At 36.9% G+C, this 25,113-nt stretch overlaps 1 protein-coding gene and 1 non-coding gene across 3 annotated transcripts in view; one reads left to right on the forward strand and one right to left on the reverse strand.

Annotated features, from left to right (window-relative positions):
- Positions 1 to 6,754: 6,754 nt before the first annotated feature.
- The window catches only part of LOC149802020 (perilipin-2-like), a 48,831-nt gene continuing 30,472 nt past the window's right edge, over positions 6,755 to 25,113 (reverse strand). For both annotated transcript variants that reach the window (XM_089956415.1, XM_089956418.1), the window contains exon 10: positions 6,755 to 7,861. In XM_089956415.1, coding sequence (XP_089812541.1) covers positions 7,775 to 7,861 — 87 coding nt within the window. In that variant the 3' untranslated portion in view covers positions 6,755 to 7,774. The remainder of the gene's footprint in view (positions 7,862 to 25,113) is intronic.
- On the forward strand, positions 16,717 to 16,789 carry Trnas-cga (transfer RNA serine (anticodon CGA)). Its single transcript has one exon. It is a non-coding gene; the product is annotated as a tRNA-Ser (tRNA).

The following is a 25,113-nucleotide window of genomic DNA, read 5'->3' on the forward strand; positions in this document are numbered from 1 at the left end:
TGTTCACACCGCCAGGCCGCCGCGAGACTTGCCGAGTATGTCACTAAACCTGCTCCGAAAGAAGATGATTTATTGACGTACACGTCTAAGTCGAGCAACAGTTCCTGGATCTGCGAGATCTCTTGCGCCGCTATAGTTGAAGACGCCGCAGACACTATATTTTGCGTAGCTATTAAAGCGTAGTACTTGTGGCCATACAATCTCCTCGCATTATTACTCGCACAAGTTCTGCTTGGCTTCTATTGTGAGTAAAGGAGAAAACACATAGCACATATTATGGAATCTGTTCACTAAATCTTAAGTTAATAGGCTGACAGATCATACCCAATGTAAAACCCATTTGGGAAAAGCGGTCTTGACCTTTAGGTCACTAGTCCTCAAATCCTTAGACTTTTTACTTGGGGGAAGGAGAACATACATATCAAAATTAATGGAAATTTGTTACCAGAATTAGTGCTTGTGCAGCATGAAAACCTGAGGAAAATTACTTCGGGATTAGAGGAATAAACATACTATATTAATTTTAAATCTAACAACTAGAATTACGATTTCTGTGCTGACAGTGAAACAGATACCTACGAGGCCGCCTATGGGTCCAAACTGACATGTTTCACATAATACCGGAAACGTGTTGGAAGGTTCAAACATGACAAAAGTAGCAGTGCATTCAGGAACAATTAAGAAAAAACACCAAACAAAAAAAGCACAGAAAATTTATTACAAAGATATATCATAATCATATAAGACATATTCAACTTATTTTTTTAATCATATAAGAAATATTCAAATTATTTATTTAATCATATAAGAAATATTCAAATTATTTGTTTAATTTCGCGTTGATTAGATGATTGGTTTTTGTAAATATGAGATGCTAATAGATCATAAAACTGTATAACTTGTTAGAATTTAAAGCTGCATTCCTCCCAACAATCGATTTTGATTCCTTTGCAAAATCCGTTTCGATTCCTTCCCAAAATCCATTTCGTTTCCTTCCCAAAATCCATTTCGATTCCTTCCCAAAATCCATTTCGATTCCTTCCCAAAATCCATTTCGATTCCTTCCCAAAATCGATCGAGAACTAATATTATCGAGAGTGTACTTTGCTGTACCTAAGAATTTAAAACAGTGGTTTTCCAAACAAACTGTACCCAGATCGTCCAGTTTGTTCAAGTTTCGGGAAAAGTGCTATGCTAAACATCTAGCATTATTTATACTCTGTGACGTGCTGATTGTGAAATAGAGACTTTTTTCGAGAATTGCAAAGGTGCATTATTTTATTATGGGGGGGGGGGGGTTGTCACACGTTTATAGTTAGACTAGTTTTTAAGTCGGGCATAAATCGTAATATAGCTATACTGGGAGATTGATATCACGCTCGAAGTTACTATTTGCTTTGACATCACTCGAGTTAAGCATGGATTAGCTGTTGTACGGTTCCATAAGCCATGACGTCGCTGGTTTGTTAGCATCCTAATAGGAATGAATCATGAAGAACGTTCTATATAGCTAGCACCCACCCCCACCCGTTTAAATGCTAAATCGTTCGCCCGAAAGTGTAGGTCCCAGCTTGGATTCCACCCTTGGTTCTTTACTCTAGTATAACTTCGTTTAAAATATGTCACCGTCATTGATTGGGAGGGTCAGAAAATCACGTCCTTCCATTATCTCAGATTTCAGTTGTCAGAGTAGGAATGCAGCTTTAACACAGTGATGTGGTCTGGCAAAGCATAAAATATGAAAGACGTCTTTGCTGGATCACCGGTAAAAGATTGGGTAAATGTCTTATTTAATAAAAAAAAACAGTATAAAAAAGAAGTTATTTCTATCAAACAAAGTTCACAGTCTACAAGACATCTTTGAAAGATCTCGAGTTACAGGCTATTGGTAATACGAATCGGACTAACGGGTGGATATGTGTGTTATGGTCAGATATCACGTATTGTACGTAATGAGTTTTAAGTTATATATTATTAACTTTAAACAAACCTGTCAACTCATTTTTCAGGAGCAAACTGTTGTGCGGAAAATGTATTTTAATAAACTAAAAAAAAGTAATGTAATATTGTATTTACGCTCAAAAGATTAGGGCATTGGGATAATATTGAGCTGTTGCATTGTAATTATCTTGTTGCATGAGGACCGATAAAGATGCTACGAGCGCTACATTTTTTTCGTATACATTGGGCATTGCGTACAATGCACGTGGCAAACATCACGATGTTAGGTAGTGGGAGCTGCCATATTGGTCTTCTTCCAGTCAACTTGGTCTCTTGACTGACAGTCAGAGTACACGACTACCTGTAATCCGATGGCTATCAAACTTTCCATATTGAAAGTAAAGTTGTGATCGGTACTGATAATAGCAAAGAGAATTACAAAGCATTCCTGAAATACATACTATAAAGTGACTGAAAAACTTATTTCCATTTTACTGCTCAAGATCTCAACTTTCACTGAATTACTTCAGTAAGTATTAATCTGCCAAACTGTATACCTTCCGGTATCATCAGTATTTCGGTCGCAATAACTATTTATAATGAAAAGTACTTGCCATTACCTACTTATTGTAAATAAACATGATATGCATAGACAAATAAGATGTATATTGAATTTAATTGTAAATAGGAGAACTATTCTAGTTGTGGTATGCATTTCTGCTAGTGTGTGAAGAAGGCATTTCCCACAAACAAAGAGTTTAAATCAAATTAAGAGAAAGATACATTTAAAAAAAATTATAAACTGATCATGTAAGATATATGAGCAGTTACATATTTTTCAAGATGGTACTTCGTTCAGTTCTGACGGATGTCATGATCGTCACTGATCGTGAAAGTTGAACGAAGTATAGCGCAACATACTTAATGGCGATGAAAATGACATGTATTCATGTATATACCAATGTGCTTTTCTACACTGGATTATATGGTGTGTCGAAGAGGACACGTATCGGGAAAGAGTTGACAAATATTTGTACAATTAGTTATGCACACGTTAGTGGTGATTTCGTTACATTTTTCTGCATTTATCATAACTAGTTATTTACGTTGTTTGTGTTGCCATTTAAATGTTGGATACAATAATTTGTATCGTTGTACACTGCACCATTTGCAAAAGCATGGGCGCTATAAAAATCAGGATACAAGGAGGCGGTTAAATGTGGCTGGTGGCCTCCACAAAGGGAAATTACTAGACCACAGTCTTATAGTTTGTACATTTTGCCTTCAACCCATTATTAGGATACTAAGAAAGTGGTTAGAGATTCAAACTCAAGATTCAGTAATTAATGAAGTTTAGAAAACTTAATTACTAGTGCAGAATGTACAAAAAGACACACGAGCAAAGAATATGAATAGTCTAACTCTTCATCGTGGGGAACATTATACTGTTTGGGACTAGTATTATGTCATTATTATTATTATCAAAATATTGTGATATTGTCTTTATAATAAAATGGTGCTTATGGCCAATACAGGCCTTCGTATCTTTAATTGGCATTGCTGTCAAGGTTGTTCACGAATGACTGGAGAATCCATTTTATTTGCAAACATTATGTGCAGAAAAACAGGTCATGTTCAATTTCACCAAGTTTTATTCAAAATCAGCTTCTCCTTGCCACTGCATGGATTATTCATAAGTGTCAGTAGCATTTCATATTCACTACATACATATTCCATATTGCTGTAAACTGCATCAAAGTTGGTGGACAAAAACTTATGGAATTTTTTTAATTATAAGTTATTTTTTTATACAATCGCTGCGAAAGGGTGCATGATACTTAACTGAAATAAAAGGGTCAGCACTATTACCAAACGTTTTAGCCATTCCTTCACAATCAGAGTACCATCCCCCACCCACCTGTGTTGAATTGTGCAATACCAGTAGCCCTTAAGAACACTTGTACTGCCGATACAATTGTACTCATTGTGTACCGTGGGTTTCATGGTCGCTGATATAAACTGTAAAATTAAAGGTCAATTAAACAATGTTTCACTTGTGTTAAGGCAATATATTACCTTAATCCACAAATGTGTGTACGTTGAAAAGGTAACGTTTCGCAAAACTACAAAAAGGAATCACGAAAGTGTAAAGTTATGCATCTTCAATTGCACTATAAATATGACTTTGCATTAAAATTGCATTTATATACATTAAAATTGCATATATATATATATATATATATATATATATATATATATATATATATATATATATATATATATATATATATATATAAGAACAATTATTCATAATCAAGAAGTAAAAACCATATATATATATATATATATATATATATATATATATATATATATATATATATATATATATATATATATATATATATATATATCTGTGTGTGTGTGTGTGTGTGTGTAAAAAAATTACTTTAAAAAACTATCACAAAAAAACAAACAAGGTGAACTAAGAGGCCCAGGTGAACCTGATAAGACTCACCTGGGTAACTGACAAATGACAGCTTGTAAATGCAATATTCACACATATACTGAAACCGAAAAGCTTGCTGCACGTCTGACTCGGCATAATAAAGAACATTTATTTTATACAGCCAGCACTGTTCCCTAGATCCCTCCCTGCCCATGAGGACTAGACCCTGGTTCACAACTTGGAAACCATTCATAGCCCACCCTTTAAAGCATATGCGCTTACTAAGCATTACTATGGGAGTTAATGTGCAGTCAGTAGGGATCCTGAGTCTGTTCTTACCCATATCGTGGGAGTTAATTTGTGCACTCAGTAGGTCAGTAGGGATTCCTTGCTCTGTCCTTACCCATGTCGTGGGAAGTAATTTGTGCAATCATGGATGTGGGTTCGATTCCCATCATCAGATCAGACCAGATCTTCATTAATATGCGTAATTCTCGAACATAATCTAACTCCTGATAGGATTTTGTTTTGTTAGAGTATTTGGTTATATCATACTTTGGAAATGGAGCCTTTCTCAAGGACAGATCGAGACTGCCTACCCGAGACCACTTCAATAATATACTGATCTGATCTGATATCTTTACAATAAAACCTCCATACAAGGTCTGTTCAAAATGTTACTAAAGAATATGGCCTATAGAGTGTTCGCAAGCCCAGTCAATCAGATGCAAGATCACCTCGTGATTATGCGTGAATATCACTCAAACCTGAACTCATGCTAGGCCTTAGATGCCAATCTGATACAGTAGTGAAAAATTCATGCAAATATAAGAATTATTTTAAAACTATGTTTCAACTGTAGAGGGTTGGGATATAAATATAAATATATATATATATATATATATATATATATATATATATATATATATATATATATATATATATATATATATATATATATATATATATATATATATATATATATAAACTGATTTTGTGTGGATTAACTTTTTGTAATATGTTAACCTCGAAATTAGGTATGTGTTTTCCTAAAAGAAGATCTGCACATTAACCTCGAAATTAGGTATGTATCATTGTCGGCCAGGACTCCGCCCCGGGCCCCGCTGGGGGAGATCACAGCATTCCCCAAATCCCTTATCTGATGGAAGTGGCGTCATTTACCCTTAGTACGCCACTGATTGTTTCAATATTTGTACATTTGATAGTCAGCACTAGCGTTACTATAGAACATGCAATAATTTCAAGATACGATTCTAATATAAGAGCAAATAGATTTCACTAGGTTATTGGAATTTTTACAAAAAAGAAACCAGCCATATTAATTATAGCTTACACGGTACCCCCCTGATATCATAAAACCACATAAATTATTTGGGAATAAAAACGCAAAGACCTCTCTTGGAAAAAACAATAATATTACAGCCAAGGGAAGGAACACACTAAGATTTATCAATAAAAACATCCATGTAAACAAAAAATAAGAAATGAAACAGCATACAAAACACATGTAAAAACCTCATTTTGAATATTCCACTGTCTGCTAATCTTGATAAAAAAAATACATTCACCCAAAATTATTGATTCAACATAGGGCAATAAGATATATTTTTAAAAATACAGTCAAGCCAGCAGTGTAAAAATATGTACTGGACAAGCTTAACCTTCCAAGGTTGGAAACAATAAGCAAACTGTCTTCTCTTTGCTTGTTCTTATGCAACAAACCGATCAAAACAAATATTCCATCCTACACCCATATATACAAAGGACACGAGTACAGTTTCCATACTCAACTATAAACCTTCACAAATAATCTTTCTTCTATTAGGTTGGCTTGAATCTGAAACAACGTACTTCCTAAACTTATGAACAGACCAGACCTTGCACCATTCAAGGCTGGTCTACATTCATCCGATATATAATTATCCAATTAATTATTCATTTATTTCATCCCACGATTTATGTACTTCATCCATTTACTTATTCACGAATCATTCTTCTTCTCTCATATAATGTAAGCGCCATTTATATCAATCCCGACGTCTTGGCCTACCAGTTATTTCTAAAATAAAATATTCCATTCTGACTGCGTACTCCAAATAATAATTTGTCAAGAGAGTTTTTAGCATTGGTCACAAATAAGAACTTGCTCAGAAATTTTGTCATTTCATGAAAAATCAAAGAATATTGTTTTATATTTCATATTCCTTGAATAAAAGTTTGTGCAAGTCTGGGCAAGTGACAAAAATTTGTAACTGCCTCGACAAAATTTCCAACTTGACCTAAGCAAATGGACATAGACATTGTGCAGGCCCAGGCGTTACAAGACGTATGTGATACAAGATTGTATTCATAATACGAGTTTCATTTGTTTTTATTTGTTTTCTTTCTTTTTCTTAATACAGGTTTCACTTTTCTTAATTTGTTTTTCCTTCCTTTCTGAACCGGACTTCAACATAGTAGTCAAAATGATTATATAAGTTCGTTTAATTTTTTTATAATTACGATATCATTTTGAATGTAAGATAGAACCGACAAATAGTTGTAGCTGTTTTTAAGCAAAGATCTTGCTTGTAGACTATTTTTTTTTATAATCGCAACTTTTAATGGTAATTACAGCTTTCGTTGTTTTTATAAAAAAAATAATAGTACGTGCATCATAACCCACATACCCCTATCAAGAGTTTCATATTTTTTCCAGAAGTGCATATATGCTTTATCCTCATCATTTGCACCCCATACTACTGCATTTTTGCATAGCTACACATCTGGTGGTTTCGTGATTGAAATGTCCTTGTTCACACCCTGATACATTTTAATATGTTCAGTCACGTCATCTAAACAAAATCCCACAAAAATATCAAAATAAGAAAAAGGATCGTCGGTCCATACTAAGATGTGATAAACTGGTTGATAAATACTCAAAACTGCTAGTGTGTTTTGTTCTGAGTCGGCGGAAAGAACGGCTTAGAGATGGCTTAGGAATACGTCATGGCCGACAGGCATTCATATGTCATATCAAACGAGATCTTTCATCCGACTCAGTGCAAAACACGAATGCGGTTTGTATTTATTACATACCCCCACCCCCGTATTAGCCCTTGTAAATATTTTAGCTTTAAGGTATGAATGAAATTCCAGACGAACCGGATTGTAAAAGTTTGATTCGCTGTATCTAAAGATATATATGCGCGGACGTCAAACGAGGTAACTAAGCAGTTCCAGTCTTGGTGTGTGATACAGAAATATGAATTGGACAGCTGTATCGAACATGTAAAATTAAATGGGACTTTAAAGACCATCTATTTTGTCAGACTTAAGAATATTAACTAAATGTGTCAGCTTCCAAGCGATAGGCCTATGATGTGTCTACACCTGGTGAGCATGTCCATTGCTTGGCCTGGCATCCACTGGCTCCTCAAACAAAATGTCTTCCATATCTGGCATGTCAACAGCCTGGAAAAGAAAAAGAATAAAAGAAGTTTGCCTGAGATCACTTGCATGTCTGTAATGGGCTGGTATGCACGTGCATATTAAACGGGCGATAGTATGGCCATGTCAAGCAGCAGCCTGTGGAAAAATTGTCTGGAATTCCTTAAAGGTATGATTGTAAGCCAAATTTTTTATAAGCATACAAAGTGAATTGCCTGAGCTTAACATCGGTGCCAAATTTATTATGTTATGCGAAATGTAGCTTGAAATATGAGCTTTGATTCTTAAATAGGTCGCGCGAGAAGGTTGAGGTGTAATCCCTTGTATTTTTTTATTGTGCGTATAATTCTGAAACGTAAATTGTAAGAAATGCAAGCCCCAGTGATCCATTAAGGAGAACTAGTGACAAAATTTTCATTATTTTCATCGTGGCAGCCAAATATCTGAAATCAGGTGGCACCATTTTCATTCAGAACCAACTAGATATCATACTAAGTCTTCTGAAGTAGACCCCGTGTCGATTAGACCTTCCATTTAGGTGTAGCAATAACAATAAGATGGCTGTCATGGTAACTACACTGAATGTCAGATGGTTACCATTTTAACTTAGCATTAACTATGACATCATAAGAAGTACAACGTTGATATGATTTTCCATCTAGAAGAAGAATCGATAACATTTTCAACATGGTCACTGTGGCTGCCATACTGAACATCAGATCGGCAACACTGATATTTAAGACCAACTAGACACAATAAAACACTCTTCTTAGCAATATCCCATGTGACGATTTGAAGTTAATTGTCATGGGCAAGAAATCCATGTAATATTTAACTTGTCGAGACAAAACTCTTAAAAATCAAATCTAAGTCTTTAAAACAATGAACATATCAAATTGCATCATAATGTTGAATGGTTTTGAGCTATGCTGGCTACAAGAATCTGCTCTAGGGCATTTGTAGGACTCACCGTACTAATTGTATGGAAAAATTTGAACCAGTCAGGAAACGGTTGTTTTGAGAGTATATGGGTTTGACTGGCCAAGATTGGTTGATGATGAAAGTTAGATTTTAATAGAAAGAATATTTTGAAAGCATATCCTAGTTTTAACTGAAAAGAAAGGGACATTGTTTTACTGATGGAATTTCAGTCCTTTAACAGATCTGAGTTTGGAACACTCATTACTGAAATTTGCACATGACTCACTGGTCCGGAATTGAAAACACGTGTTTCAAACACAGCAGATCCAGAAAATAACGAGGCTCATATGCACAGAAGCTGTTATCCAGGATACATCTACACTGATAAATATAGGTTTTGATCATGTGCACTCAGAAATTTAAAGTTATTGAATTTTTTAACATCATGGTGTTTGAATATGTTTACTCTGGGAACTGAATTCGTACCGTGAGTCCTTTAACATTGATCTAAAGTGTAAAACAACTCCATCGACATTGTACTTGAAAAGACGACAATATTAAAAGACACATTCTGCCATAAAATTAAGTCCAATTATGTGCAAGGATTACAGTTTTTTTTAGTTACAAGAAGTGTTTACAAATGGAAAGACGGAATAACAAACAGATGGAAAATGTGGTTACTATATGCCGTCAACCACTCAAAGCGGTGCCAAAAAATAACCTTAAAAGTGTTAGCAAAAATGCCTATTTTGACCAAATTTGGAACATTCAGAGTTTGTTTAGATCAAAATGTTTCATTTTTCCATTTGACCTCTGCTCTTCACTTTCATAAAATTCGTAATTTTAAAAGACCAACAGCTTTAGTGTTTATCTTTACAAAGGTACAATTTGGTAACTTCAAATTTTTTCATATTTTCTGGATTCATTAACGTCGTTGGCCAACGTAATGTACTGTGATGAGTCCGAATGAGAAATCGTTTCCTATGCATACATAACTTGAAATGTTTCATAAAGTACACTAATGTCGGTAATTCTTTACATGTCACACAATAGGATCGTTCTGATTTTGACAGTGTCTTACTTCTGTATGTCCCGACTTTCTGCGACCTTCCTGAACCTGTGAAATTACTTCACCTATTCCATTTCCACTAGCATCAGTATCGAAATGAATTATTTTGCCATGTCAGGGTATGTGAGTATTAGTGCTGTTGTTAACTTAGCTTATACCATTTCAAATGCTTCTCGGCACTCCTTATTCCATTTAAACGCTCATCCTGACTGGCAAATTATGTAAACAACTAGCGATTGACGATTGACGAAAAGTCTTTTATGAATCTCCTATAGTAGGAACAAAGCCCCAGGAAGTAGGGACAAAGCCCCAGGAAGTAGGAACAAAGCCCCTGGAAGTAGAAACAAAGCCCCAGGAAATAGGAACAAAGCCCTGGAAGTAGGAGCAAAGTCCCTGAAAATAGGAACAAGCCCCTGGAAGTAGGAATAAAGCCCCAGGAAGTAGGAACAAAGCCCCAGGAAGAAGAAACAAAGCCCCATGAAGCTGCGAAGCTCCTCGCATTCGTTGGTGTAGTTCAAGATTTCACTACCTCGATTTTGTTAGGGTCTGTTTTAATTCCCTCTTCAGACATGATAAGCGATAAGAATGCCACTTCGTGTGCAAACAAGTAGCACTTGATGGGTTTAAGTTGAAGGCCTGTCCATTGCAATCGAGTGAAAACCTCCCGTAGACGGCTTTGCTCCTCGTCGAAAGTTTTACCGAAAATAATTATGTCATCCAGATATATCAGCACGTTTTCAATTGCAAACCTGCCAAAATAGTCCCCATCAGCCTTTCAAAGGTTGAACCTGAATTGCATAATTCAAAACGCATTAGACGAAACTGGTACAATCCGTTTGGTGTTACAAAAGCTGTTTTTGGCTTGTCTTGCTCTTCTATTTCTACTTGTCAATATCCTTAAATCCAAGGTAGAAAACCATGATACACCGGAAAGTCGATCCAATGAGTCGTCTATACGCGATAGAGGATAGGCGTCTCTTCAGTCAGTTGATTGACTGCTCTATAGTCTACACAAAAACGAGTAGTTCCATCCTTCTTACGTACCAGCACTATGGGCGAAGCCCATGGGCTTAATGACGGCTATATAATGCCTTGAGTAACCATAATCTCCACAGGGTCTTCAATTTCACTGCTTGCGTAAATCGAAATTCTACGTACCGTTGTTTTACTGGTTTTGCATCCCCTGTATTTATCTTGTGACGTATTTGATTGTTTCTGCCAAGGTCATCTTTTGATTTAGCACATAAACTCAACGTACATAGAAGTTGGTCAACTTTCTTGCATTGGGCCGATGTAAGACCGTTTTTCGTTTCTGGAGACAACTTTTTCAGGTGTTCAGGTATTTGGATGGCTTCCACTTGAGCCAATAAATCCCCAAAAACATCATCAACATCATCGTCATCCACCGGTACATAAAAACCCATAATAGTTCCAGCATGGACAACTTTTGTTTCGTCGGTAACGTTCATGACCCTTAAAGGAATGAAATCGTCAGATGTGGCCCTAATAAGTACTTTTCCCACCAGGAGTTGCTTATTTTCAATAAATCGTTCTTCTGGTTCCAAAATCTCAGTCGAACTACTGTTTGTAATTTACAAGGAATGTTCATTTCGTGCCTTGCAGGGATCGATATTTTTTCTCCGCTAACACAACTGATTTAATTTGATTTGATTTAATCACATCGTATGACAAAATGGTGTCCCCAGTGGTCAAACTGTGATTCACAAAATCAATTTTGCTTCCTACTTTTTCTTTGTAATCCAACCTTAACACTCCTTCTGCTGTCAAGCCCATCGTTGCAACGATAACTCAATGCTCGTGACGTTTCCCTCTGAACGACAAGGCAAACTTTCCTTTTCGAACTACTCTAGCGGTTTCCAATCTGCACACAGAACACTCCCAGTGACCTCATGTAACCTAGGTCGATATTCCTGCGCCATCCTCTCATAGACACCCTTTGATATCATTGTAACCGTAGCAACTTGTGTCTATTAAGAAGTCGACACCAATTCCGTATACAGATCCCGGAAGGTACATCCCAGCATCTTTCATCGTTGAACGACCAGTTATACGCCTAGGGCTGGAATCACGGACCCTCCCTTGGCATTTGGGATGGGCCCAACCTATTTGTCCGACTGTTTGGGCTTACCTTTTAGACAGTCTCTTTTGAAATGGCATATTTCTCAGCACTTTTAAAAAGATCTAAGTTTCGTTCCATTTTTTCCCTGCAGAGTTTGCCTTCAAATGCTTTAGTACAGTCTTGAGTTCCGCAACTTCTCTCTTAAGGTCTTGGATATCACTCATGTATCACATTGTCACGTTTCGTTCATATCTTCCCAAATTCTTTCGCTCATGTTTGACTCTGTTAAAGGCTTCGAGTTCTACTCCAATCTGAATCGCTTCATCAAGGGTTTTAGGACGTGCATTTTGTATTCTTAACATAAGTTCGCTGTCAATTAAAGAATCGATAAATTGATTCTTCGACAGTTTTTTGAGTAATTCTTCTGGCACCTTAGGATATGCTTGTCCCAATTCTGGGAGTGTTTCACGTTTCCTTCTAAGGCAGCTTCTTAGTTGTACTCTGCAAATTTCCGTTTGGTTTTGTGGCACGTACCTTCTTTCTAGTGAATCCATGAGCCTGTCATAATCTGGAGTTCCATATCCCATGAGCTGCTGAGCCTGACTCCTGAGACTCACTGCCAGATAAAGCCATTTCTCTTCTTTAGTCCATTTGTTTATCCCGGAACACGTACTAAAATGCGCTTGAAAGTCCATCAGCGGTGTGGTACCGTCGAATGTCTGTGGAGTTACAAGTGGCCGTTTCAGTTTATTTTGTTCCGAAAATTCTAATCTTCTTTCGGGAGCTTGATTTCTTTCGCGGGGTCTCAATTGTGTTATTTGATGTTCAATTCGGAGAGTCCTGCGTGTACATTCTTCTATTTCACGTTCCAGTTGCCGACTTTCTTGATTCATTCATTTGTTGTGCATCCATCATTGACGAGACTGTCTGTGACTGCGTCATTTTCATTTATTCATACGATTTTTCAGGGTTTGCAGCTACTTCACGAAAACATTATCCCACCGCTGCCACCAAATTGTGTAATATGCGACCTTTTCTAGATCTTACAATGGGATTTCTTATACTAACCTAGCTTCTAGATTTTCTCTGATTTTTCTATCCTCCCACTAACTTTTCCTGACAGTGACATATAACAATTATTTTTAAAGATCACAAGGTCATTAATCTTACACTTTAAGCCTATAACAATATCATTCCTTAAAGAACACGCACCAGCCAGTCTCTGTCCTTATCAGATCGTGTCACGTTTGCTCAGCCCCAGTTAGTAAGTCGTGTATAAATAAAGGTATTATTACAAGCCGTGGTTTGATGTCATAACATGCCGCAGGCTAGTGTTAATCTCTTACGCAAGGTTATCGTGACCAGAGAGAAGATCCGGCATCTTGAATCAGCACAGGCATTAGCTGTGTCCAAAAATCAGAGGAACCCGCGAGGAACGATGCGTATTCTAAATCCGTCCCCACGTGGACAGACAGCCAGAAAGACATTGTCCACTAAGTTTGATTGGATCGGGTCAAAGCGATATCCAACCTGAACTGAGATGGAGGGTGTGATAACAATTTCGATCCGAGTTATAGCTTCCAACTAGCGAGTGAAAATTTAATCTCGCCTAGGAAGATTGTTGAGCAATATAGGGTTAATCCGAGAGAGCCACTCGTAATTTGGCGGTAAAACTTAGAGAGAAGATTCAAAGGAAAAACAAAGCTTCGTAAAGGAAGTTTTTCGGGGGGAGAGGAGAACTTCCGGTTAAGTTAAGTCCCGAGTCTCCAAGAGGGGAGACGGAAGTGAGACTAAGAGAGCAGTCGGAGTCGACAAATATAGTCGGGAGAGAGTCGAGGAGGAGGAGGAAAAGGAATCGAGGAGGAGAAAATGGAGAAGAAAGAGGAGTATCGAGGAATCGGTGGAAAGAAGGAATTTGGAGAAAGTCGGGAGGAAGAGGAGAAGGAATAGGAGAGAAGAATACACAGATGCGTTGAATACAAGGACAGGTGGAAAGCTATCTCACACCACTAATCAAATGATGCAATAGGCTATCACAGGGTCGAGCGGAAGGGGGATACTTGGGAAATTTTAATAGTTGACTATTGAATTGCCATTAAATTGTTGTACTTTGAATTTCACATTTTTCATATTCAATCATTTAACCGTCGTCATTGCCAACTGTAAGCTCGGAGCTTTACATCTACCTTTCACTCGTTTAACTTCCAACCAAAATTGAGCCTGGGTGGGACTTCTATAATAATTTAAATAAAATATTTGAAGCACCCCACACCACACCTACCTCAGTGACGGCATAACAATCCCGTCAAGCCACATATTGTTTCTCCATGTTTACGGCGTCATTAGACAAGCACCGACCAAGCGTGAACTCTATCGCTTAACAGGCTAGCTTTAGGAACTATTTACAAAGTCAGCACATACCTTGCTTCAGTAGTATTGTAAAAACGCAACATATGCGAACTGTGTCCCAAATTTTTAAATAATGTCAATTTGACCTATTTTAATATAGTCTCATAAAACTCATAATTCATATGCATAGCCTCACACCCTTAATCGATGTTATCCAAGATCATTATGATAACAAATATATTGACTAAACTAAATGAGAAACACAGCCGCTAAACCAAGAAAAGTAATGTTTTAATCAATATGATGCAAGATCGCCTCACTGAGATGAGCAGACAGCGGATATTTCAGAAGTATTGACAATAAAAACAAAAGGTTTTCTTTTAGGTTGGATCAAATTCCGAGTGAATTTCTGTCTCCTGAGTGGCAACAAGCTTTGCCAGTCATATACAATATTACCTTATTAATGTGCGTAGATCACGCTCATAAAAATACTCGTAAAACATCTTGATAAAATCAGACCATTTAGCATGTTTGTTCCAGATTTGATGACAAATATAGTTGTTAGAGTGTTGACAATGTTAACCAGTCAGTTGAAAGATCACGTCATTAATATCCACGAATATTGCTCATATTTTATACTTGGTCATGATTGTTATAATCTAAGCCTACTTACCAAGTTTGATCAAAACTCTATGAAGGATACAGTTTCCAGAATGGTAACAAACTAGGTTTTAGCCTATTTACAAAGTCGAATCAAAATTAGTTCAGAAATACTGTCGCTGGAGGATCACTTCATTACTAGGTTTGAACCCTGCTCGTTATGAAACTCGTGCATCATCTTAATGATATGATACAGTATTCCAAGTCGGATAAGAAACATGGATCCGGAGAGATCACGAGGTCAGACAATAAGAAGCAAGTTCACCTCATAGCTCTCGCTCACTATCAGACTCATCCGAGACCTTGAGGATGTATTCCAAATCTAATAAAACTCATATAAAAAATATGCTCTTTAGGGTAGTAACAAACTCAGCTAATCAGATGCAAGATCACTCCTTTAATACGCATCGATCTTGCCCATTATCGAAATCTTCGTACATCTTGATGATACAAACCTATATGCTCAGTTTGTTAAAAATCGTATCAGAAATATGGCGTAGAGAGTCATACAAAGCCAGTAAATCAGATGCAAGATCACCTCATCTTAAAAAATTGCAGCAATCTCGCACATTATTTATGTCTTCCGAGATTCTGATAATATAAGCCCATATTCCAAGTTGATGAAAATCTGAAATATGGTTTCAGAGTCGTAACAAGCTCAGACTCGTATGCAAAATCACCTCATTAATATGCGCCGATCTTGCTCATTATAGAATTACTGAATTCGTGCAAGACTGAGGCCAAGGTGAGCTATTAATTATAAGGTTTGTCAAGTAAAATCAGAGCAGAGGTAGCTTAGTTGGTAGAGCGCCGGACATGAAATCCAAATCGCGGGTTTGATACACGCCCAAGCTAGTCTCCTCATTGTGTCCTCGGGAAAGAAATTGAGCCCTCATTACCTCGGCATGGTATAGCCAGTACTATGCTGGAGGTCGCGGGTTAAAACCCGGCCGAGTCATGCCAAAGACATAAAAATGGTACTAGCAACTACCTCGCATGGCGCTCAGCATTAAGATGTTCGTGTTCGGCTTGGTCCGCCTGGTGTCAGTATAATGTGACTGGGTGGGATATGTTGCTACACGTCTGAGGCATGGTGAGCCAGTGCTAGACATCACTAGAAAACTATTACACTGCAGACATCGTAGCGAACTGACTGAAAACTTGTGAAATTTAAGTTAAAAATCCAAATCACACAAACATACACCAGCTTAGTGAACACGCATGTATATAATAAGCCAAACAAAATAGTTCCAAACACTTGACTTCTTAACTTTATTTTGGTTTAATAACTTTGCCAAGGCCAATTTAAATATATGCCTTGATTTTAATTTGAACTAAATAAAATTCTTTCTAAAATTCCTTTTGCAAAAGGTAAAATTACCGAAGCACCGATGGAGCAGTTCGGTTGTCAGACCTTCATTTCCGGAGGTGCATAGCTTTTGTCGGAAGTAAGTAAATATCGCATGAAGACCGCAATCACATAATACCTAAATTGAAGTAATCGGCTTTAATAATAATAATAATAATAATAATAATAATAAATGACCGGAACTTAAAAATTGCATCCTAGTCAATCCCATTGTATAAAAACCGAGGTGATTCGAATAGTTTAAGTTCATTTATTTGTGGAGATATTTCCATCAAACACAACATATGCTTTTCTGTAAATTACTTTACCCACATATATCCGGGGCATAATTTTGCCTCGCAAATTAACTCATGGAATTTTAAGGAGAAATAAGCCAGTTTACAATAACTTTATAAACTGTCAAAGTGTTACGAAATTATGTGCCCACGACCGCTTCGGTGGCCTAGTGGTTAGAGCGTCCGCCTCGAATGCGGAAGGTCGTGGGTTCGATCCCCGGCCGAGTCATACCAAAGACTTACAAAAATGGTACTAACAGCTGCCTCGCTTGGCGTTCAGCATTAAGAGGTTAGTGTTAGGACTGGTCGGCCTGGTGTCAGGATAATGTGACTGGGTGGGACATCATGCTACATGTCTGTGGCATGATGCCCCAGTGCTAGACATCACTATAAACTGCCGCACTGCTGACATCGTAGCAATATGACTGAAAAATTGTTAAAGCTACGTTAAAAATCAAAAATCACATCACATCACATCACATCACGTGCCCACGACTGCAATAGTATTGTATTTTAATACAAATATAGTACGGTATCCATTGCCTCATACAAAACATTGACCAGTTTTAGTTCTTTAGGACGATTGCGGCATGTTAAGTTTTATTCATTTGGAGGACTGACTGTGGAACGTGTCAAGTGTAGGCAGTAGGAATTCGACTACCTCGTACTTTGCGTCCGTGCCTTCCGCAACGTACCAGTAAATGGAACTCCAATTTTTTTCAGTATAGTTACACTGCATTATGATTTGTTTGTATGCTGTCTCCTTTATGATACCGATCTTTCCTGTTGTCGAGGTTTGTAATATATGTGTATACGTTTTCCCCTATCATTCATGTTGTTTGATAGAGTTGGTTACGTTTGACGGCTCGAAATTTTGTCCTACATTTCCATTACAGCTAACAACTTTCATGTGACACAGTGATATCAGATTTAATGTAGTTTGTTTCAGGTTACAGTCGTATTTTACTCAGAGGTAACAAGTTGGGTTGAATTATATGTGTTTCATAGTAGTAAATGACGATAAGGGTTCTGATTTTATTATATTCTCTGATTATTCTTGTTGTAGGTATATTCATGGCTAAACATGGATATGATTCTTAACGTACAACAACAGTTTTAGTGTTAAACCAGGTCCTTCGTACCTAAAACTTGCAAAACTGGTAACAGCAGCTGCCTCGCTTGGGGCCGAGCATAAGAGATTAGTGTTAGGACTGGTCGGCCTGGTGTCAGGATAATGCAACTGGGTGGTACAGGATACTACGTGTCTACAGCATGATGCCCAAGTGCTAGACATCACTATGAACTGCCACATTGCAGACAAAATAAGCTATATGACTAAACTTGTTAAAGCTACGTTAAAAATAAAAAGTAAAAAACACTTGCACGTGTTTAACATGGTTAAATTGTTTAAATTTCTAGTTGATTTCAAGTAATATTTCGCCGAGATGAGTGGTGTTGGTCCAGCTCAGCGTCTAAAGGTCAACGCAAAGGCCCATTTGTGGGCGAAAATGAGGTTCCGACAGGTTCTTTGGCAGACGAGAAGAAACACCGTTTATGTAATAATTTCTCGCGTTACTCCCTATTACACAACAGTAGGGCGTTCGTTATTGGACGGTGTATTTTCATTTTTGTCAACAGTATCATAAATTCCATAAATTTATATATTATGGCAATAGCATAGCTTCATAATTTCTTGTCGTCAGAATAGACTTGAGATTTTATTTCCAATAAGTGTTTCATATGTGTCAAGGTAAAAAGAACAATTTAAAATATGTTATGTTAACATGATAATATTTTAACCTATGTTTGTTATATGCACAAGATAGTGTGTACTGCTGAATAGACAATGTGTGGAAAACTTCTCAATACTTCATTTTGGAAGTCATTATGTCATTCGAATATTGGTATTAAGCGCATGTGAAGACTATTTGTAGAACGTTTTATGAATGTACAAGATCAAAATTTTTATAGCTATGTGGCGTCAGAATTGCATGTGTTAGAGAAGGCATATATTTATTTCCATACCTTGAAAATGTTATTTTGACAACTGGTCTTCGTCTTTTAAATTGGTCAAAAACCAGGTGGATCTATTCTTGTGACACAAAGCTTTGCCAATACGACACAAGACTGCTAATTAAGTGCATAATAAGTAAATGTAGCATACGATCAAATCGCTGTGTGTCAGTTCTGGGAGGACTTGGGTTCCCACCCACGCACCCCAACTCTAATGAAACTAATCTCTAAACAATTTATTGTGAAAATATATTTTCTAGTTTAATTCAGTTTGGCGACGACTTTAAGATTTCTAAAATCTTTGAACATAATGTATAGAAATGATACATGCGGATATGGAAACCGTCCATCTTTATTCCAATCACTTTCCACAGCAAGTCAAAGAAGTTTCATTTGTATTTTATCTGATACAAAATTACATCATTTATATGTGAAGATCCTGCTGAAAATCGTACTCATCCATAATCTTGATAATATACTAACGAACGAGTCCGATAAAAATCTTAATAGAAATATGTTGATGGTGTTGACCATCTCAACATATCGCATCTCCACATTCAGGCCATTTGGAACATTAGAACATTTGAGACTACAGGCAACACCCCATATAGTTTGACTTGTGACAGAACCTTAAGGACTATTTGTATTTAATTCACAAAACTAAGTATTTTTCAAATTTTCACTTTGTATTTAAGAAAAAAAAATCATTTGTTGAATTTTACAAACCTTGCTGGTTTTTCTGTTACTTAGTTTAAGACCATAGAGTCGAAACAGTCTGGACATTTAAACAATGGGATCAAGTGTTAGAATCCAGTAGATTATGCTGGCATGAAATCAGTTTTGCTGACGCATTCAATATGTACCAAATGGTCCTAAGTTCGAAACTCGAGCTCGAGCTGAATACTCTCAGTTAAAAGCAACAATGATGCAACGAAATGAAAAAATTTAGTTGCTAAGAATTTCTTCTCTGTCTTTGGAAAAAGAATTTCAGGTATTTATGAAACAATTTTTTTCTAGTTCACAAACTGAATTTAAGCAAGCGTGGAAACATACTGGCTTAAAGATATAATAAAACTATAAGCCAAACAAAATATTTTATTTTGTATCGTAAGTGACGAGAAATGTCCCGATATTGTGATGAGTTTCTGTTTTATTTGATTGGGGTTGGTGCAAAAAAAGTCCGTAGCTTTAACAATTTTCAGTCATATCGCTACGATGTCTGCAATGAGGCAGTTTATAGTGATGTCTAGCGCTGGGGCATCATGCTGCAGACATATAGCACGATGTCCCACCCAGTCACATTATCCTGACACCAGGCCGACAGTCATAAAACTGACTTCTTAATGCTGAGCGCCATTTGTATAAGTCTTAGGTGCTACTCGGCAGGGATTCGAAGCCGGGGCCTCCCGCATCCGAACCTGGCGCTCTAACCACCAGGCCACCGGCGCAGTGAGAAAGTGGAATTGTGTAACAACTGAAGAGCGTAACTTCAGGATTAGAATCTTTTATATAGTTGTATTGACCTTTCAAGATCAGTGGCAGAAGAGATAATTACAGAATGACCTTTCTGAAAGACAACTCGTCCATAGTAACAGAGTTCTATGCGTGTGTATGTATTAGGGTTTAATGGTATGTCAGCACAGTATGCTGTAGATTAAATGTCAGGTTCTAAAAATATTATAAAAAATAAATAAAGGCTTTCAAAAACAGTATCTGGGAAGAAAATCCCTTGCCAAATAAACGTAAACATGAATTGCTACAAAAGACAAAAGGTCAAAATCCTGGAATTAATTAAAAGTGTATAATATTAAAGATGAAGGTAAAGACGGCATGCGACAGCTCATGGAGGTTTTGAAATCGTTTCAAACCAAAACTTGTTTTGTTGTACTCAATGTCACGAAAAAATCGTTTGACTATTCTCAGATATGTGCAGTATTATCTGTCTGTCCTTAACTTAATTGCTAATCACTCAGCGAGTTGAGAAATCAATTTAACTATGAATTATTTGATAAACATCTCTAAATCAGTCAACTTTAAAAGTTAATGCTGAAAAGGTACAATTACAAAACTACAACTGGTACTTCTACTATTGCTGCTGCTGCTACTACTACTACTTCTATTGACTATTATTATTATTACAATTAGTAAATAATTGTGAAGGATTTAACTGCTACCACTCCTTGAGTTGTTTATCAGATCTATCCAGCTATCTACATAGAATACTGTGTTAGTATCGCATCTAGATCTTCGCAAAGTACCAGTATGTTCCAAGAAAGACAAATGATGTAGAGACTGGGATGCAAATAAACTAGAGATAAACATGAGACACCAGGGGATATAATAATAATAATAATAATAATAATAATAATAATAATAATAATAATAATAACAGTAGGAACAAAATAAGCTACATCGAGTTTTGATGACACCGACTACCTTTCAATTCTCTCCAACCCCCTTTTGGGGATCCAAATAATTACTATAGTTTACCTTGACCCCTTTACCTAAGACTCATACTGCTTGGTGAGTTACCTGGCATATGGGTGGATAACACTGCGTTTTTAAAATGCCATTTGCCCAAAATAGGTACATCAAAATGTTCTCCATGAATGTACCAACAGAACAGATAATAAAATCAAACCAGAAAGACCGTCAGTGAGACAAAAATTGATTGGCAAAAACTCGCTTAAAATTATGTTGGTCTTTCAAGAGCAATTACTCTCCTATTTGTAAACAGACTTGTTTAATATATATGGTATTAGATATACTGAAAACAGCTCAGGTGGCCTTAATGGTTAGAGCATCCGCCTCGGATGCGGCAGGTCGCGAGTTCGAACCCCGGCCCAGTTATACCTCAAATGATAAAAATGGTACTAGCAGCTGCTTTGTTTGGCGCTCAGCATTAAGAGGCTTGTGTTAGGACTGGTCGGCCTGGTGTCAGGATAATGTGACTGGGTGAGACATCATGCTACATCTCTGCGGCATGATTCCTCGGTGCTAAACATCACTATAAACTATCATACTGCAGACATCGTAGCGATATGTATGAATTTTTTTTAAAGCTACGTTAAAAATGTAAATCACACGCACACACACACAAGCGCGCATAATCTTTTCACCCAAATTTAATAAGACTTCTTCCTTACACTAAGTGCAATCTTTTCATAAACTTTAATCCAAGTCTATGATGCAGAACGAATGGTTATTGTTCAGAAATACTTTCTTTTAACCTCAGTTACTGTAACTGTAACCTTTTACCTTAGCAAAGGTAAATTAATAGACCGCTTACTAGCCGGCCCAGCAAACTTGGACGACCTTTTATCGAGATATTCCTGCAGAAAATCGAATGGAATATGATTTATTTGCTTAGATATTGCGATCATACTATTCGTTATGTCTTTAATCCGCTGACAGACGAGATGAAAGTACATGGTTGCTGAAATTTGACCTGGATCTGGCCAGTTGCAATCCTAGTCACATGACTACACTACTCTCGCAACCTACATGTCAATGACATCAGAGGTCATAGAGTCACGTGATATCACAATAAACAATTTCTAGTGTTGCAGAAGGAAAACAAATCGAGCATATAAATTAAAGTCGCGTAATTTGTATAGAAAAATGAAAAAACAAAACTTTTCAAAATATTTAGTGTGAAAACAAATCGAACATATAAATGAAAGTCACGTAATTTGTATAGAAAAATGAAAAAACAAAACTTCTCAAAATATTTATTGTGAAAACAACGACCGAAAATCTGTAAACATTGCAGCAATTTGAAGAAAAGCAGATTCACCATGCCGAGAGCATATGTCAATCTCGTATTCATGTGACACCAACAAAACCATCGCTGACACGTGCTCGGTAATTTTTGAAAATGGTTTTTTCCATCCTGCTGAAATGCTGACATGTTTCTGCACGTTGTTCTCAGAATAAATATGTTGAGAATTAAGTGTGCATTATATTTATTTACAAACATTAAGTGACATATATAATATGTCCAAATTCTATGTACAACAACTTTGGAAATTTGTTTATTGTCGATATCACGTGACTACATGACCTCTGTTGTCACAGACATGTTAGTTGCGAGATTGTAATGTCGTGCGACTCTGGATGCAAATGGCCAGATCCAGGTCAGATTTCAGCAACGACGTATTTTCGTCTCATCCGTCAGCTGATAAAAGACATGACGAATGCTATGCTCACAATTTTTGAGAAAATAAATCATATTCCTATCGATTTCATGCAGGTATATCTCGATGAAAGGTCGTTCAAGTTTGCTGGGCCGGCTAGTAAGCGGCTACCCCATGCCGACACTAAAAGGTGTAGGCGAATTCCAACTTTTCGACTGGGAATGGACTCTGACCCTACACCCCAACATAAATTTCCAAATATCATAAATGGAGTGGCAAGTGTCAGAGGAAACTCGGACTATATACAAGGCCGTTATTTGTATAGTAAGACATAGCACTAAAACAAAAACATGTGCTATGTCTTACATTGTAGGACTATTCCCGGTAAGTGGCATAGAATCAAAGTTATTAAGTAAACGAAACATTTCCCTCTTTACCCCAAATTTAAAAGTCTTCCTTATAATCCAATCTGCAAGTCATCCACAAATTTCTGTGTTGGTATTCAGTAACTGAACTGTGTATAATTATACAAACAATTACATTTTGTTCTTTCAATCAGTGATGCTGACCTTTTGATCACACAGTTGATAGCTTTCTTCCCTACTCCAAGTGCAAGCCATCCAGTCAGGACTGTGATGTACAACTAATCTTATTGTGCAGAGAGTACCTTCTTCCTTCAGTCTGTGACCTTGACCTTTAACCACATTAATAGGTTTGTAGAACAAACGTTATTGTGCAAGAAAATAATTTTTGTTCTTCTTGCAGCCATGACCTTGACCTTCCGACTTAAATCAATAAATCTTCCTTAACCCCAAGTGCAAGCCATCCACATAGTACGGTCATGGTTTGTGTTTAGAACTAATGTCTTTATGCAGAACCATCTTAGTTCTTTCAATAACAGTGACCTGTACCTTTGACCCACACAAGTTTTCTTCCTGACACAAGTACATGCCTTCAAAAAAAATGGTTTGTTAACTGTAGATGGTGGAGAATTGGTAACAGAAGAACTAATTGATGAAGATCATAGCATACTATCAGACTCGTAGCAAGTGTATAATAATAACCAAACTCATCAGCTTGTTTATAATATACAATTTCTCTTCATTAAAGTTTATTTTGTGATTGTCTCACAGTGCCACGTGGAATTTGCATTTCTGTGTGATGACGTGTCAACTATCCATGTAAAAGAATTCTTAAAAACAATAGTCTGTCGAAAGGACTGACCCTCTACTAGTTGGAAACAATGTCCAAGAATTAAAAGAAAGACCATTTTTTTCTTTTAAATTGATTTTGTTTTGCAGTGTTGAAACCGTCCTTGATATTCTTCCACAATAACAAGAGTTTCAAATTAGTTGCTGTGGTGGACATATTGGATATCTGCTTGGTACCATATACGTTCAAGCCATCATAAAGCATTCAGGTGGAAACCTCGTGTTGACTTTTTGTCCTGGATGAGCAATGATAAGATTTTCAAAATGGATGCCATGGTGGTCATATTCAATATAAGATTGGCACAATTTCTATTTAGTACCAACTAGACCTCATAAAAAGTCTTTTGGTGAAAGTACAATGTTGATATGACCAGCAGTCTAGAAATAGTGGCAAGATTTTCAAGATGGTGATTGTGGCAGTCATATTAGGAGTCTGGTAAGAACAATTTTTATTTACAAATAAGTAGACATAAGTTTGTCAGTCATATGATCATTTATTAAGGAGACAAAGTGATAAGATTTTCAAGAGGACTACTGTGACAGCCATATGGAATGTCCGAATGGCAACATTAGGAACAACTCCAAGTTGCTTAGTAAACAAAAACCATGCCGATAGGAGTAATGACCATTCATTCAGAAGTAGTAGCAACCATATTCTCCAATGACCGTATCATACGAAATCTTTAAGCGAAATCCCCATGTTCACATGACCATCTATTCAGACGCAAAATTTTTAAGATGGCTGCTGTGGCAGCCATATTGGCTATCAGATCATCCATATTTTCATCTCAGACAAACTAGACATTATGAGAAGCCTTTTGGTGAAAACCCATGGCAATATGACCATTCAGGAGGCGTAGAGATTATGATTTTCAACCTAGCTGCTGTGGTGGCCTTATTGGATATACGATTGCCACCATTTTCATGTATGCCCAACTTGACATGATAAGAAATCTTGTGCAAATCCCATGTTGAAACGACTGTTTGGAGGAGTACCAATAACAATATTTTCAAAATGGATGTCATGGTGGCCATAGTCAATAGCACCGTTTCTATATAGTACCAACTAGACATCAGAAAAAGTCTTTTGGTGATAGCACCATGTTCATATAACCAGCTGTCTGGATCTGTAGATGAGACACCAGACAATGCCACAAGTTCTTCTGTTTTATCACCAGTAGAGTTAAACGACT

The sequence above is a fragment of the Sinohyriopsis cumingii genome, chromosome 4, assembly GCF_028554795.1.
Source record: "Sinohyriopsis cumingii isolate HCF-2022 chromosome 4, ASM2855479v2, whole genome shotgun sequence".
Classification (NCBI taxonomy): domain Eukaryota; kingdom Metazoa; phylum Mollusca; class Bivalvia; order Unionida; family Unionidae; genus Sinohyriopsis; species Sinohyriopsis cumingii.